The sequence below is a fragment of the Centruroides vittatus genome, unplaced genomic scaffold (genome assembly GCF_030686945.1).
Source record: "Centruroides vittatus isolate TY-2023 unplaced genomic scaffold, ASM3068694v2 contig_397, whole genome shotgun sequence".
Taxonomy (NCBI): domain Eukaryota; kingdom Metazoa; phylum Arthropoda; class Arachnida; order Scorpiones; family Buthidae; genus Centruroides; species Centruroides vittatus.
In genome coordinates this window covers 2180848-2199335 of record NW_027122212.1, presented here as the reverse complement: position 1 = coordinate 2199335, position 18488 = coordinate 2180848, and the positions used below count along the sequence as shown (strand labels likewise).

Below are 18488 nucleotides of genomic sequence, written 5' to 3'. Positions count from 1 at the left end.
CTACTGCTTTCGAATTTACTTTTCATCTTATCACAGTTTGACAAATTATGGCCATTCCTCTGTTTCACTCCCCTTTTTACTTAATTCATCACTTCTATTTCTCTCGATCGCCTTTTTATCATAAACCTTACAAATCATTTATTTATCCATAATACGATTTGCCATTTTTTTCCGTAACGAAACTTTTCTTCCGTTTCGTTCCAAGTCCTCATTTCTTTAAATTTGCTTTTTCATGGTTCACCCGTTATTCATCTCAGTTTTGTTCTCTGTATTATTTACTATTCTCCTTGCCACAGAATTCAGTTACATAAAATTATTTAGAAATGTTTTATTTGTTAGAACGTGTCTTTACTTCTCCGGCTGTTAATAGCACGAATAAAATAGCACGGAAAGTATTGTAATGATCTCAAATTTTTACGTCATTGTTACTTTCCTGATTGTACTAACGTGACACGGGTTACATTCCCGACTGTTATAATATAACTATAACATTGTAATCATGTTACATTTCACTCTCCGGGCTTTTGGAATCATGATGTTTTCACAATTCTCAATCTAAAAAAGTCGAAAAACTGATACCCATAATATGTATGTATGCGTGAGTGTGTGTTTTGGCGTCCATTTCGTTTAATATCTCAGGATGAGATAAAGGTTAATAAACGTAATTTCGCATGTTAACTTTTATATAAGGGGCGTACATGTGTCAAATTTTGCTGGTTGAAGGTTGAAGTTGTAGATGTAGGTGAGTCGGTATCATATGTTGAGTGCGGTCAGATTTAATGAAAATTTTTTTGTTATTAATGTCTACAATTTTTGATGAAACTTATTCATACCCTGAAAATTAATCTTTGTTCCATTTTAAAAATAATTAATGATATAAAAGACTTCTTATAACAAAATCTCATAATAGATGATACCATAGACAATTTCATTTATTATGATTAACCATACTGCTGCCATAATTAATTTAATGCATACCGACGAGATGTCCGAATCAAATCCCACTGTCCTAAAACCACCAGAAGAAGAGGAACTGGCCATCTAGAACTAATAACTAACTTAGACCTACTTACCAAAAACTACTAAACAAACTTAATCTAACACAAAAGATCAAAAACAATGAGAAAAATTGCCAAAAACCGCAAAAACTTTAAAATGCTTCAATGAAGGTATCCAAACCGGAAGAAGCCTTCAATTGCAACGCGATACATTTTAATAATATAAAGAAATCACACAAACTATCGGTATTAATTAAAATTTTTCTTTCAACTTTATTATATAAACGAAACTTTCTGTTTACAAATTTAAAATTTCAAATACATTTTTAATTATTACAGAATATTTAATTATATGTTTCAGATTGAATGGAACATAAAAACAAATTAATTTTGTTTATACTGGTCGTAAATAATGCGTATCTATCTTTTGGAAATGAAAGTAAGTACTTAATATATTTTATTAATTGTTTTAATATTTTAAATTCAAAATTTAATTTATACTTTACGTTGTGCTAACTATAGAAAAGTAAAAAAAAAGTTGTACAGGATTACACAAACTATCGGTCAAAAACGTTTATTTCTGTTTTCATGTAACATTTTTCATTTGTATACATTAAAAATATGTTTATAGCATGAAATTGTGTTTCTGACTAAATTATTTTCCTGTTTTTAATTAACATAAGTATCATTTTCAGTACTAAGTAAAAAGTATACATATAAGTTATTATTAAAATATATAATAAGAGCTAATAATTCGTCCCTTGATTTTTACATTTTTCGTATATTATATGCGTTATTATTACATGATATATAATATTATATCTATTTATTGTTTTATCTTATTTTTATACGCTGTATTATTTTTATTTTATACACATATATATATACACTGTATATTATTATAGTTACTTTTTATACATGTATATATATATTTTGTTATACTTCTTCCGTTAATTTTGCATTTGAATTTGTTCCATTGTGTTTGTGTTCGAATTTAGATGTTATATTTTTAGAACATCATTATTTTTTTTAATTAACCTGAGGATGGCCAATCGATTTGGTCGAAAACGTTAGTTACGTTTTAATAAATATTTCTCAGCAACTTAAGGTGGTGTTGTATAATTTATAATAACAAAGTGTAAATAATAAGATTGGACAACAGAAATTAATAGAAGAACCAGAGCTGAAAAGCAGTTCAATAATTTTCCATTATACTATAAAATCTAATTTAAATAACAAAACCTAATATCAGTAATTTCGTGAAACTTCTATTTAAAAATATTTTAGACACATTAGCTGAATGTTTCTTAATATTAAAATTATGCATGGCGCTGTTTGTTACGGGATTTTATATTAAAATATTTTTGTATGATTAGAGCTTATCTAATAGTATTATTTTAAATTCTCCTATTAAATACAATAGTATCTAAAAGTCCACTACTCACACGATAATTAGCCATTCTTAAAAATATTAAAGACGCTAATTGCAAATTCTGAGAACATGGTACTGTACATGGTTGAAAACTGTTAGAAGGCCGAACTTATACGGCATAGCCTTTGAAAAGAAAGACTAACGGTTTTCGAAGAATCGAGAAGGAGAAAGATAGACAAAGAATGATAGGAAAGTGTGAAAATGGGACCCATGGTGTCTGCTTGCTCCGTTTGTTGATTTTTTTTTGTTTGTGAATTACAAAACATGGGTCACAGCCCATATGTAAACAGAATATATAACATAAATACAGTTTGGCTAGGACGCCTATGGTGCTGCCTTTCACAAGGCAGAGGAAATGTTGTTACATCGCGATATTGCATCGATGCATTCGCGATTTAACGAACATTACAAAACTGTGAATGAGCAACAAACAAAGAACATTATAACTCGGAATTAAAATAAACACGGTAGTATAAAAACAGGCTGGATGGCTTTTCCAGCCCGGGTCCATTGCACAACCTACACTTAGGCCTACAAGGCTAAAAAGGTAAGGAAGATGGCCAACTAGAAGGCAACCGCACAGCAACCCTGACAAATAAATCCGGAAGAAACTGCGCGAAAATACAATACAGCTTGGGAACACTTCCCAGAGAGGGCGCACAATATGGCCTGTCTTTACGCGTAATAAATTAACAAGTCACGCCCCTATAGTGATATGACAAAAAGACCACGCAAGGCGAAGAGAGGTAATACTAAATGGGGTAACATCCCAACTAAAGACCCAAAAGTTGGTCGACTAGATCTGCTGGGTTTACAAAGAGCTCTTGATTGTAGCGAAACAAATGATCTGCACCTGGAGACCAAGGGGCTTTCCAAGAGCAAACAAAACACGAACAATGAGCAACAACGCGTGAACACAAAGCAAACTCTCTTAACTGCCGCTTGTCCAGGATACATAGCGAGAAATAAGGTGGTAAGGATAAACCATGAGCTTAGAAAGATGGGTTGGTAATACCAGTGTCCATTATGAAAGTCTTCAGAGCAATGAAGGTCTGCTTGTTTAAAAAAAGTTTTTAGGTGTACAAAGCCAGTGAAAACCTTGGTGGTATAGGATGTCAATAAGCTGCTTCCACTGAACACATGTAGAGGATGTGGGTAGTATCTTTATCCTTCCTCACTGAGCAGTTGCGCTTTCCATTCCCTTTCTGCAGGAACCTCCATAAATAAGCACAGCAATTCCCATGGCCAGTCAATATTTGGGTTGTGTGAAAAGCTGGGATGAAAAAGTTCATTTTTTGTCTTTGTGTGATGCAAGGATGCTTTGTGTGATGCAAGGAAACCAGTGCGTAGTCCTTCTCGTGGTTTCATTATCCCATCTTAATTGCCAGCTTTCGATAGTATGGGTCTTCAATTTTTTGTAAAGCCAGCTGCTGGGAAGCTTCCCAAAGACTGCCTCACTCCGTGCGTTTCTCTTAGCGAGGAGGTCAGCCTTCTCCTTACCGGCGTTTCATGAGTAATCCTGAATCCATGAAAGAGAGATCGTGATGCCTTTGTTTAGAAGGCCTTGAAGTTAGGTCACTATTCGCTTGACAATATTGAACTTAGTGTTTAGTTTATGAATTTGCAGTAAAGGGAGTGTGCAAAATTGATGAATTTCTTTTTAATACTGTTGATACGCGTTTTTCAAGTTTGGATATTATCGAGTAGGATACCTAAGTATTTCATTTCAATACTGGTCTTGATTTTCTGACCATCGATCTTGAGTGGCGGTTTTCTTGTCAAGGGATTTCTCATTGGGAGAACGATACAGTCAGATCAACTAAATAAAGATAACCGATAAAAATTTGCCATTTTTCTTCAAAATACACTATAAACTTAGTGTTTAACAAGTCAACAATACGAAAAAGACACGGTTTCACAAAATACATATTTTTTAGGTTGATTTTTAATTTATTTTCTTCTGCCCATGAATTAACTGCTGTCAAAAAGTCTATTTATTTTCACCTGAAGTACCTCCTGGTTTCTCGAGGTATCATCAGCGAAACCTATAATATCAGATTGAGGGTTGGATTGGTGAAGTACTTGGCTCTCCTGTATCCTCAGGAGGTTAACATAGGCAAGACGCCACAGAAGGGGCCCAGAGTAAAAGCCCTGTGAGCAACCCGGTTTATTACTTTTGTGAGAACGATTGTGTTTGTTTTTATGCATGCCTGTCAGCGCTATAAGAAGCTTTTAAAATGGTGGTGATGTTTGAGGGGCAGCCGTTCTTGATTAGAGAGTCTATTACTGCTGGCCACCACTCGTGGTGAAATGATTTTCTGAAATCTATACAAACAGCAAGTGAGTGTTTATCCTGCTGTTTGGCATCGTTGATTATTTTCATTAGTTGGCATAGGGCAGTCCTGGTGCTTTTGTTTTTCCGAAAGCTATGTTGGTGTGGGTGCAGAAGCTGTTTGGACTCCATGTGGTATTGGAGCCTTCTTGCCAGTAAGGCATCCAGCACCTTGCCTAAGATGGAGATTAGTGATATAACTCTGAAGTCCGTGGTTTACTTAGTCTGTTATGGTGTCTTTCAGAATAAGTTTGATTTGTGCAATTTTCTACTTTTAAAAAAAGTATCCCAGGGCTGTATTAAAGTATTAAAAATCTCTGTAAAAGTAGTTGGGATTGCTTGAAACAATTGAAATTTACAAAAGCAAGCTGGAAGAGGCATGCATAAATAAATGCAAGGGATGCATACAGCCTACCGACAGCTTGGAAATTTATAGTCAAAAAATTTAACACGATATCGTAGTCCTGCATTAGTTTATATTTACATTTTTCATCAAATATTCCTTAACCATTTGCTACTATGTTTATATAAAGTATCACTAGTAGATTTATTTTTATTTTTATTTTTTACTTTTTATTTCTACTACTATTTTGATTTTATTGTATATTTATATTTATATATATAATCGAGACGAGTTGATAATAATAATAATGATAATAATCAGTGCAGCGCCCAAACGGTAAGGAGTTGAAAGTTGAAATTTGTTACACAGTTAGGGAACGTCACGTTGAAGCACACTAAGAAGGGATTTTTCGAAATTCCTCTCCACCGGGGAGACGGACAGAATTAAAGCTTCTATATACATTATCGAGACGTGTCCAAACGGTTAGGAGTTGAAAGTTGAAATTTGGTACGCAGTTAGGATATGCCACGAGAACGAACACTAAGGCGGGATTTTTCGAAATTCCCTCCACCGGGTAGAGGGAGAGAATTAAGGCTTAACACTTCCATTCTTGATGGAAGTGTTATACCTAACACTTCCATCAAGTGGTATACATAACAATGAAATTGTTAAGAGAAAGCGACGTGTAAGACGTAGATAAGTTTTTTCGTTTTGCGGGAAATGGAACATACTTTTAGACCCATCTAAAAATTCTTTAATTAGTCTGGAAACAGGGGGACCTGATTCTTGCATTCTGTGAAAACGGGTAAGATTGGCTACAATGTAATAAATTTAATCTTTGCTATCGTTACTTTTTGCCCGAGCAACGCCGGGCTTATCTGCTAGTTTGTATATATTATTTTTCAGTTACTTTCTTGTTCTTTTTTCCGTTGTTGATGTTTTGAATTTTTAAACAAATGTGTTCTTTTTAATGAAACGCCAATGTTCCATTTCGCAAGTTAAGCCTGAGGATGGCCTATTGAGTAGGCCGAAAACGTTAGTTTTTTCAATAAAACTATCTCGGCAACACAAAAAGGTATAGTGTGGTGAATTAAGCTAGATTCGACTATCGTCTTATCTACGGAAATATACGGTATATTTTCTACACCACAGATTAGTAGGGTCTTGCCCCCGTAGATCATACTTTACGTGACAACAAGAGAGTCGTGCTGGTCATATATGTAACTCCATTCCGAGAAAAATATTTAAATTAAATTCACGTGATTTCCTCTCTAAAAAGTGGCAGCAAGTGAAAGTTAAAAAAAATCGTCAAAATATTTCTGTTAAGAAAAGAAAAACTTTTAGATGATATAAAGAAATTACACAAAACGTTCAATACAAAATTGTTCTAAAGTCTTTACACAATGTATAGTTTCAATAAAATCTGTTCTATAGGAAATAGTCTATAAAATAATTCAGACATGAATTACTTTGCAGATTCTGTATTTTGTATTGTGCAGAATGTTTTCCATAGAAAAAATTATTAATTGCATTTTACTTTTACTTGAACTAACAATACTTGTCTCAGAGTACAGATGTTAAATCTTGAGAAAATCATCTCTTAATACATTTTGCAGATTTTTCTTATATCTTATAGAAATTAAGCTATTAAAGTATTGATATTTGAAATGCACGAGGATTAACTAATGACCCTTTATTTTAATCTTATAAATAAAATCTTGTTTTAACTTTCGAAATGGCAAAATTATAAATTGATTTAAAATTCAAAAACTTTTCCAGAAATAATCTTAGACATATATTAAATGTTCTTTTTCACGTATACAGGTATATTTGTTTAACTATTAGTTTTAGTCACAATATAACTTATTGCAATATGTTGCATATTGCAATAAGTTGTATAACGTTATTTCATCGAGTGTTGCACTCGATGAAATAACGTTTTTAATAAAATTGTATTCAGCCTACATGAAGTGTTTGTTAAATCTATGATGTGCAATAAAATTATATAATCACGGAGGGTTAACTGTAAAATTAAAATGAGCTACTATATTCGATTTTTTCACTTATTTGTATGTAGAAACATCATAATATAAATCGAAGTAATTCATATATAAATTTGAAAAATATATATTGCAATAATAATCATGGCCAAATTATAAAGTTAATTTGATCATAAGAAAATCATTAAAAGTGTCGAATGAACTGTTGCAATAATTCGATTGTCTGTCTACTAGCATTCTGCATTTCTAAACAACTTCTTATCATCATTGTGTTGAGAAATAAAAATTTACATTTTTGTTTCAAATTCTTTCTTGAAACATATAATTATTCATATTCTTATATTCAACATTCTCAAATAATATTACATTCGTCTGCGTATATTTAGTATACAAATTTTTAATTTTGTTTTAACAATTGTAACGTTTATTACCAAATATAATAAGCACACTTCTATTGTATCTATCAAAAATTTAAAACTTATTTATAATTTAGCTTATTTCTTCTCTATTAGGCATTACTTGAGCAATATTGTAAATTGAAAGTAAGTATTTTCTTTAATTTATGAATTATAAAGAATAATCCATTTTAACTCAGCTGCTATTTTAACTAAATATAAAACACATTACTACTGGGGCATTTAAATGTTTTTATATACAATACAAACTCTTCATGAAGAACGATACTAATCTTATATATTCAACTTATTGATCTTCACGGAGAGGAAAAAAAAAACTTTAATTCTCTCTCATTTGGAAAGTACTAAGAATGGAGCACTGGTGGAGCAACTGACGTTAGGTGGAGCACTGGTTCTTCAACGTCACAACACGAGTTGAGACGTTGAAGAACCAGTGCTCACCAAACGTCAGTTGCTCCACCAGTGATCCACCTAACGAGTGCTTCACCTAACGAGTTGTGACGTGCTAAAGAACCTAACGTCACAACTCGTGTTGTGACGTCAGGTTCTAGCCTAATAGCAATCTAAGTGGCCATCATCCTCTTCGTGAGTATGAATCGCGTATTTGAAATCTCGTTTGGTGTCATTGATATAAACAACTGAAATTCTCCATGTTCTTGAAAGATTTTGAATTTCAGTAGCAGTGTTTTGGTTTCCTGCAAAATTTCGGTTTCTGTACAGAATAAATTTAGTGATGCAACCCATCAATTTTAAACAATTACAATAGGTTAAGTAATTGACAAGTAATGCAAATATCATTGGAAAATCATTTAAGTAATGATTACATTTAAAAAATTTAAAGTGATTAGTGGAAAATAATTATGTATGAAGTTCATTGGTTAACTTTTAAGTATTACTTGAGAATTATTAGTAGGGTATGATTATTATAAACTGCTTTATTAATTAAATAACTGAAAGTAATTGAAAGTAATTTTTATATTTATTTAAGAGCAATTGCTTGACTCTTGACTACGTTTCTCTAATAACTTTACATTAACTAATACTAACTTGTAGAATTTATTTATCTTTTTGTATTTTTAGCCCAGAACCAGAAAAAATATAACGTAATAAAAATTTCTATGACAAAGGCGAGTATTTTAATTTATTAATTTAATAAAATAATGTAAATTGATTTATAGTGCACTTAATTTCGTTAAACTTTTCAGGAGGATTACAAAAAGTTAATGGAAGGGAAAGCCATTCGAAAATATAGAATTTATTGAGACACTGGTAAATATGCTAAATATTAGGTGAGTAATTTTGCTTTTAATTTTTATATGACTTTATTCTTGTACAGAATTCTCAATTCTTAAAACTAAAAACGTATTTTCGAAGTTTGAAAATGTTCTTATGACGTAACACTCGCTTCATTACCTGCACACGTGTGCGCGACTGATTATATACTGTATGCGCGTGTTTGTGTATACATCAACATATATAGAAATGCGGAAAAGATAAACCTTTTAAAACTTGTTGTAATTTTTCTTATTTATAGGTAGGCTACAGTATTTCCCGTCTGTGATCGCTTTGCAGATTGTATGTTTGTAATGTGCTTTCAAGAGTTGTTGATGTAATTCCTGATTCTGATTTTCGTTAATTATTAATAAATATTTACTGTACTGTACAGTATGAGAATCTTTATTAATATACAGTGCATTGCAAGCATTCTAAGTGATACAAATTACTGTGTCTGCGGCGGTGGTATGATCTTGCCCCAAACAGTTAATTAAAGTCGGTTTAGAATAGTGCTTTGTGTGACAGAATGAGATATAAGTTACGAAGGCAGAGACAAGCGAGATGTTAAAAATATATCTTCTAGTATGTAGCATAAGGTTGCTGCGCGATTTCATGCATTTCGATCGATTCTATTATCAAATACTACAATCTTAAGAATGGTAGCTATATTTCGACGCACGAATGACTTGGATGATGTCCCAAGACTTGGAGGTTATGACAGACAATGTAGCTATCGCATCATAGCCATATTCATAGTAAACCCAACTCCTTCAATTCAGGCTCTAAAAATAGGAATTAGGTGAATCTTATTTTTACGATTCTCAAGAGGTTCTGTGATCATCAGTACAAGTCCCAACATCATCGTCAAAAGTCTTATTTTTAAAAGACTATAAGGAAATGATAAACTTTGAAGAAATGTTTGTGGAGTTCAACAACAGGACCAAACTGTTCCCAGGCGCAGGAAAATCCGCTTTGCTTGCGAGTGAAGAACAGACAACATCGGTAGTGTTAACCGAATAATTACTTGAACGACAAGATCTAGAGAGTTTTTTAATTTTATTGCCGGTATACTTAACTGCCGAAATCATTTGCAGTTCTTTGTAGCTGTTGTTGGATCATTACTCTCAGATATAGCTCTTAATAACTCCATTTCTCTTGGAGTTTACGAGAGAACTTTTCTTTTTCTTCATTTCAAAAAAAGAAACATGAAATTAACATGTAATTTTATTTTGAATTAAAATGTTTTTGATTTAAAACAACCTACTAGTTATTGCTAACTCAGTATTGTACGTATGTGGTACAAATGTTGTTATTTCTACATTTTGCGTTACATTTTCGCATAATTGCGCATAATAACATAACAACTGAGCAGTACACTGCATATCGTGCTTGCTGGGCTGCATTCACACTTCCACAGGCGCTCCTATGGTGCGTTATTCTTTCAACATCCGGCTTGAGTTATACGAATAAACTTCGAACGTGTAAATTTCATATACTTAGCATTGTTTCTAATATTCTCTCATCATTGTGTCTTTTACTTACTTTAAACTAAAAGACATTTCTCCTAATTTGTCACTCAGTTTCTGTAATTTTTTAGCAGCAATTAAAATGTTTATTTAAGTTAAAATAATAATTCTAAAAAAACGTATTTCCGGAAATGAACAAGTTAAAATTACTCTCTTTTATCCGACTTCGAGAAATTTAACACAGATATAAATGGATCACATGGAATGGATCACAATTTAAATTTAACATTTAAATTGTGATCCATCTCTGAAGCGGCAATTACACTAAAACGAATTGAATCTCTGTGGCATCAATATTGTAACATTACAAATGGTATAACTGATAGAAATAATATTAAAACACTGTATATAACGAAAAATATTCGAAAAAGACGTATTATCGAACATTACTGCATCGTAAATTATGTAAATACAATTAATTAAAATACTGGCGTAATTTAACTCCTTTATTTCTGGAAATATACTTTTTTAGAATTATCAGTTTAACTTATTTAATAACCGATCCCATTGTTTTTAATTTTAACTTTATAATGTTTAATTCAATTTGTTTTTCATTCTCAAAATTCGGGCATTATTTATTATACAAAATATTCAAGAAAAAATAAATTATGTTTTCAGAAATACTGTATACTTAATTACAATTGTTATAGACCTACAAATTTATGTGATGAAAATATTTCGAGTTCGTTTAAAATTTATATTTTATTTTGAAATAACAGAGTAAAAGCCCACTTAAACAACTATATTAATATCCACAAAAACGGAAACATACCTATATACTGTGCATATAAGTTGCTTTACAGTTTAGAAATTTAATAATTTTTTTCTGTCCTGTTTCGAAAGCATGTTTGCCACAAAGTTATCTTGTTACAACTGACGAAAGATGCATAAAAATAACCTTGTATTTTATTTTCAAAATCATCGCACCGTCTTTCTAAACCAGTGATTCTCAAAGTGAGAGTCGCAAAAATATTTGAGGGTCGCTGAAAAATTGATGCCAAATCAATTCTTTTTTACAAATATTTTATAAATTTACTATGGATTCATGTTTACAAATAATAGAAATAAAAAATAATTTTTACTTAAATAAATTGCACATATAAATAATAATAACAATATAAATATTTTAATACGAGTCTAAATATAATATTCATAAATTTGTGTGCTATTGGGGAATCACCCGAGTTCCACTCTTCGCCTAAACTATAATAGAACAACGTTGTCATTTGGAACGGTGTTCACTAGCAGCGTTGCGTCTGTATGCAAGTCGAGTTAGAAATACAGTAGAGCGTCGTTTATCCGAAAACCGATCAACCGAAAGCGTTTCAGTCAGCAAATTAAAATTTACGCTAGTGCTGCAATATTTGGCTATATCTTGGGCTACTCCGATATTATTTTATTTGATATACTTTTTTAGCTGGCAGTACTGGCGTGAACATGAGATGGTACTTAAAGACGCGCCATTATTTGAACGAGACTTTTTTTCCATCGTGAGTGGTAAGTTTTGCTTGTTTTTCTGAGGACTTTGTTGTGCTGAATCGGACCGTTTTGAGACTAGCTTCACTTCCAAAATATAATTTTTTTGTTTTTATATTTTTCAATATATTTATTTTGTTTGTGAAAAATAAAGAAATAATTTTTTAAAAAATTCGTTATTCTTAACATTGACAAAAATTCAACTCAAAGAGACATGCAATGGAAAGAAATTTCAACATGGGCTAGATTAATTAAACCAAAGAAACTAACTCCTCCTAAATTTAAATTAACTCCCTCCCTCCGGGATGTTTTTCTAAACATACTCATTCTTCGGGGTCCTTTGAAATTTTTAAGTGCAAAAAAGGGAGTCGCGGACCAAAAAGTTTGAGAAACACTGTTCTAAACTCTATAGTTTAGAACAATGTTTCGTGGAGATTTGTATCGTACGTGTTTTGTGCATGTTTTATAACATACACAAAACACGTACGATACAAATCTCCACGAAACCAGAACTTTTTTCTTTGAGATTAAGCGAAGTAACGAGCATAAGTTAGTCTCCGGATTATCCAGTAGATTTAAAGTAATATTAAGAAAGACATTCGAGTGAAAATATCCCAAGGTGCTCTTATGGAGGATGCGACAGAAAGGGTCCACTCGGATTTGTGACATAGGGTAACATTAACCCAATTATCATAAGTAATTTTAAAACTTCAATTTTCTTTAGTATAATACATCAAAAAATATATATATAATAAATTAACAAACGAAAATTTATTAAAGGTTTAAATGTTAAAACGACTTCCAGACAACTCGGTATATTTGAATCTTTCGTGTAATGCAGAAAAACAATTATAATGGTTGGCAATACATTATTCACCATTTTTCAAATATGATGATTGTAAAAGATATTAACATATTAACATATATTTAATATTAGTACAGACCATACTGAATAAACAAAGTATTTCTAATGTATTTATTTCTAGTTATGAAGTAGCCAAGCCGATACAAGATAAGGTTATAGGAAGAAACGAACTTGGTGAATATACCGGATGTTTTGGACAAGTTGTTAAATCGGTAAATAAACTGAAAAATAAGTTACGTTATATCGTTAAATTATTTAATCAGCTCTACAATTTAAATTTTGTAGTACAATGGGTATAACTCTGTATATAATTATACTTGTAAGAATATATTTAAAAACACTAAGAAGCATAAAATTATTATGTTACTTCTGATGAATATGAAATTTTTCAAAATAATTTACTTTTAAATCAATTTTTAAATCTTCGGCGCACATTTTCTTTATAGGAAGCGGATATCCTTTTCAAGCGTATCTTTCTTACTTACGATCGAATTCAGGTATCCGATTTTTCTACAGCTGTGTCCACGCACCCAAACACTTTTCTCTTATTGGTTCCAAAAATGAAATTTAGTTGGAATGCCCTCTTCCGACCGTTTTCCTTTCAGGTAAATAAATATTTGTAAAATTAATCCAAAATTTAACAATAAAATGAATCCGAAATTTTATCTTAAAGGTTTGGCTGTTAATCTTTGCATCTTTTATCACTTCTGGATTTGCATTGTATTTTATGATCCGCGCTTATTACAAAATAATCGGAAAAGCCTTTGGATTATCGTTCAGAAAAATATTTTGGTTTCTGTTTTCCACGTTGAGTAATCAAGGTAAGTTTACTTATTTAAGATATTAAATAATTGACATTGAGAGATAATTCCTTGTCGTTATGCATTGCAGAAAGTAATATTTTAAGCCAAGTTAATCACTATTCACTTCGATTAACGATTGGAAGTTGGTTATTAGCAGTTTTGGTATTATTATCCAGCTATAGCGGATGTTTGGTGTCCTTCCTTACTGCTTCTGAAGAACAGTCAATACCGAAAACTTTTCACCAACTGGCATCTGCCGTGAAAAACGGAGATTACGAATGTGGGATATATGCAAATGTTGCTGTTAGAACCTTTTTAATGGTAAGAGCGATTTTGCGAAACTAAGTTTTCAACGTGAACGTCAGACATTCACGTTTTCGCATTGAAAACGTCGGCCGCAACTACTCTAATAATATTAATTATATTGTTAGTCAATTAAATTCGCCTATAATGTTTTTAAGTGTAGATTGTTTTGGGTATTTTAAAAAAACCTTACGAAGCCGTTAAATCAAAATATTTCTGTTTATCTCCGAACGTTTAATCAAATCTTAAAATACTACACATGTCCATATACTCTATATGCTAGTTATTTTATCTGTTACGTGACATATTAAGTCTTATAGAAAAATGTTTCCCAAATTATTTTCTACACGTTAAAATATGGTAGACAGTCATTGAAAATACTTTTAACATCAATTTTTTCACAAATATTGAAATCTCAATAAGTAATTCCGAGTTATCTATATTATATCTTATTAATATGTTGAAAATTTCTGGGATTCTTAATAAACGCTCGATTTATAAAATAATAGAAAAATGACTTAATATATAAAATTTTCCAAATATTTTATATACAAAAGCGAACACACAATATATATATATATATTTGTATTCCTAGGTAATTTCTCTTATTACACATGCTAGAATACAACAGTTTAGACTATTTAGAAAAGGGGAGAATTGCAGTGCATAAAGATAGCGTTCTACTTGTTCTGAAGATATTCATAAAGTTTTCATGTGCTCTTCAAATTTATGCAAAATTTGCAGTATTCCATTTTATATCAGTATATATTGCTTAATATCTTTATTGATATATATCTGTATAAACTACACAACGTTTGCTTTGAGAATTACTAGGGGTGAGCGTGACTAGTTATGACAGTTTTTACTATTAACTATATAATGTGTATACTACATGCACTTCGAAAAATAAAATCATATGGATTGTATACACTGTTGTTTCCCACATTATGTAAGCATAAAACTTTTAAGCACGCTTTAAATAGTTTGGAGTAATTTATTATTTTTCACAAGTGTACGACTTGTCACAATATGCCCAATCATGGGGCATGTTGTGACACGCATGGGACAAGTAGTGAGAAAAATGTAAAAGACTTGCAAAGTCCAAACAATAACGGGGAGAAGGCTTTTACTTAAAACTTGTAGTCACATAAAAGAACCCAAGTATATAACAACGTATTGTGAATTTATTTGGAATATTTTTCCTATTATAATATATACACAATGCCGCCATAATACCGCAGTTAAAAAAAGTTAACTTTGGGTAAGATCTATAAATCCACACATTGGTGACAATCGAGAGGGGTTCGACTTATTCGGCACCCCCCCCCGATTTCACATAACCATCTTTACTTTTCTCGTGTGTTTTAGATTGACAATGAATACAAACATGATAAGAATCATTGTTGATACAGTTTATGTGAATTTAACAGCATCAGGATAGGAGACGTTAGTGACACATCAAAGTACAGACATTCTATAGACATTGAAGAGTCTTGTAAAATACACCTTCTTTACTATTCCTTACTCACTCTTACGTAGTGTTATAAGACTGCTTTTGCTCTCTCCGTTTACCCGTTGTAATTATGCACCATTTCTGCAGAAGAAATTGGATATTAAACGCAGATTAACAGAGTTCGTATAACAGAAAAATAATTTTTTCCTTCGTTGTGTGTCACAACTAGCTCCATCTGCCGTTTTCTAAAATTCTGTCTCTGTAACTACGACAAATTCGTATTGCCATCACAGCATTCTGTACACTAATGTCCAAAGGACTGTTGCCCATAGATATAAAATTACTATAAACTTACCTCATCGTATGCTTGAACAAATCCTACTTAAAGCATCAACCATATTTTACTGTTAAACACTAAAAGCATATTAATTAGTATAATTTCAATGCTGGGCAATATTTTCTGTCAAACTTCACACGCAATTTTAAGCGACATACATAGAATATTGCAATGATGGAGTTTCGTATTACCAACTTCAAGAAAACAGTGATAAGCTTGTCAGTACTTGCCTGTCACAACTAGCTCCGCTCTCCCGTATACGAAATGAAATTACTTTCTAAATGCGAAGGGATTTTCTACCATAAAAAAAGTCATCAGAAAATTTTTGAAATATTTCTGGAATGATATTAACTTGCTACTGTTGTAAGAAAATACGACGAGAATCAGAAATAAATATTTGAAAAGTATTAAATGTGAAAGAAACGTAAACGTTAACTGTTAAAACGGTAAATATCAGACAGGTCGAAATTAAACATAAAACATATATTATATTGAATTGTACTTAGAGTTTTAATCATTTCTTATCTTTCAGATATGTCATAATAAAACTTTTTATGAAATTTTCTTCTGATGATTTGCTGAATGATGTTATAGTTCAAAACTTTTTATTTATTCTTATTTTATTAATTTTTTTTCTATCAGATTCCATTCATTCCTTCCGATATTTTACTAACAATGCTAATAAATGTTATATAATGGCTTATGGATTAATTCTTCGCCTTTTAAACTAGTCTTACAGCGTTCAAGTGTCAACATTTATTACGTACTTCTTAATTCACAATCTTTTTGCATTAATCTGATTCTAACTTATAAAAAAGAAATTATGGTTTTTAATGTTTTTCCCTAAATAATTTTACATAATAAAAAACCAATTCGCTAATAATTACATTAGCTGAAAATTTGAAAATTTCACTTTTATAAAGTTCAACTAGGGAATTTATACATTTTTTTGGTTTATTTAAGTAGTAAATTATTCACACACAATTTATTTTTATGGAAAAAAGCACAGCTGTATTTGTAAAAATTCTGATAATTACAGTTTTAGAAAAAATAATACTGTAATTAAGCGTTCAATCATTATATCAATACTCCAAATAATACTTAGAATAACATTAGATTTCTACGCATCTGATCCGAAATGTTTATATAAACCATTTAAATATATATTAGTATTAACTCTATAATCATTTTACATCAAATATATTATTTCATACAGAAAAAACATATTCAATGGTTTAACCACATACAATTTATTATTCACATGTTTCTACGTGTGCATTTCAGGCCGACGTAAATTCTCAACTTCTCTTCAGTGCAAGGATGACGCCAGCTAATGGGCCAGGGGAGGACAAGATGAAGTAAATTGATAGAGGATATGAATTGTATGTAGGTAAAATAAAAACGATTCATAAAGTTTTAATCATTTACTATGTACCGGAAAAGAAATATTTTAATTAAAACACTTTTTTAACTTAAAGAAGCCTAAGAAATTATTTTAATTAAAACTTAGTATTTAAATAATTTTTTCGAATTTTTAGGAGAGGGCAGCTGCCCGCTCCTGCTCCTCCCCCCTTTGGCGATGCACTTGCTTCAGTTCCATAAATAATTTGCCCGTACATTCATATAAAAACAACAATAGGTGAAAGTCCATTCCAGGTACAACTACGTATCCAGTGTTTATAATTTTAAATACGTCTTAATAATATGGGGATTGGGTAAAAAATTTAGGAATAAATTGTACGTAGTTGCTTCATTGGATATTTGTTTTCAGTATGAAATACTATACCGGAAATGAAAGGATTACAGAGTTAAAAGTAATAAGACCAGCTACCCTATAACTAAGGAAATTTAAATAACTTATATATTTTTTTGACATTTATAAATCTGCAGAGTTGACATATCGTATTTTGTAGGAATCGAAAACAGAAGATGGGTCGATATTAAAAGAGCACCTTACATTTAATAATAATTATTTCACTGAAATGGATGTTGTCGTCAGACATTTACAGAACCGGAGACTTGCTATTATATCAACGAAGTCTAAACTGAAAAAATTAAAACAACAGCTACGCGGAAATGTTTTTATTTCTGACGATACACTTCTAATATTTAGTTCAGCGTTTGCGATGAACAAAGAATTTAGTTACAAGAGGGAACTAAACACAATGTAAGATTTGTTTGTAATTTTAATATTTATTTTACAAATGATATTCTTAATCCTTAAAATATTTTTCCATTTAATTTTTTCAAGAATATCGAATTGGATTTCAACTGGTGTTACTGACAAAATTTATGGACTTAAAAATGACGCTGACGAGGAAATTCCAGTTCAAGCAATACATCCCTTAAAATTAGAAGAACTCGGCGGCGCTTTCATTTTACTGCTTATTGGATATGCATTATCGTTTTCTTCGTTAATTTCAGAATTGCTGATTGCAAAGTTAACAAAAAAAGTATTACTGAGAGGATTTCTTGCTGAAAATACATTTTCCAATTAGAAACTATTTCATCGTTCTTCACAGTGCACTTTCAATGAAGATCAGAAAACATCACTTCAATTTAAACACCACCATGTCTATCTTAAATGTAACTAAAATTCCGAAATTTGAATAAACTGCTAAAATACAAAATTATTGCTTTTGAATTTAAAACGGTTCGAACATTTAGGTAAAACAACAAAATATATAAAAATATTTATAACAATGTCTGAAATATCAATTTAATACACCTAAGTATTCTATAAATACAAAACTCAATGAAAACTAAACGTAGTTATAAACAAAAAATCGCATATAAAATAGTACTGTTCAGTAGAAGCCGTTCTTTAGGTTAAGCCATAAACTTTTACCTCTCCCGCGCCTGTGGAGTTTCGGCCTAAGAAGGGATTTCGAAAAATCCTTTCTTAGACAGAGACTCCACTAGAGTGAAA

At 31.1% G+C, this 18488-nt stretch overlaps 1 protein-coding gene across 1 annotated transcript; it reads left to right on the top strand.

The window, feature by feature from the left end:
• Positions 1-9452: 9452 nt before the first annotated feature.
• LOC136976196 (ionotropic receptor 21a-like) lies at positions 9453-18057 on the top strand. The gene is made up of 7 exons (XM_067271423.1): positions 9453-9595; positions 12785-12875; positions 13110-13268; positions 13337-13484; positions 13555-13787; positions 17473-17726; positions 17811-18057. The coding sequence occupies exons 1-7, from the start codon at positions 9453-9455 to the stop codon at positions 18055-18057; spliced, it is 1275 nt and encodes a 424-aa protein (XP_067127524.1).
• Positions 18058-18488: the final 431 nt, after the last annotated feature.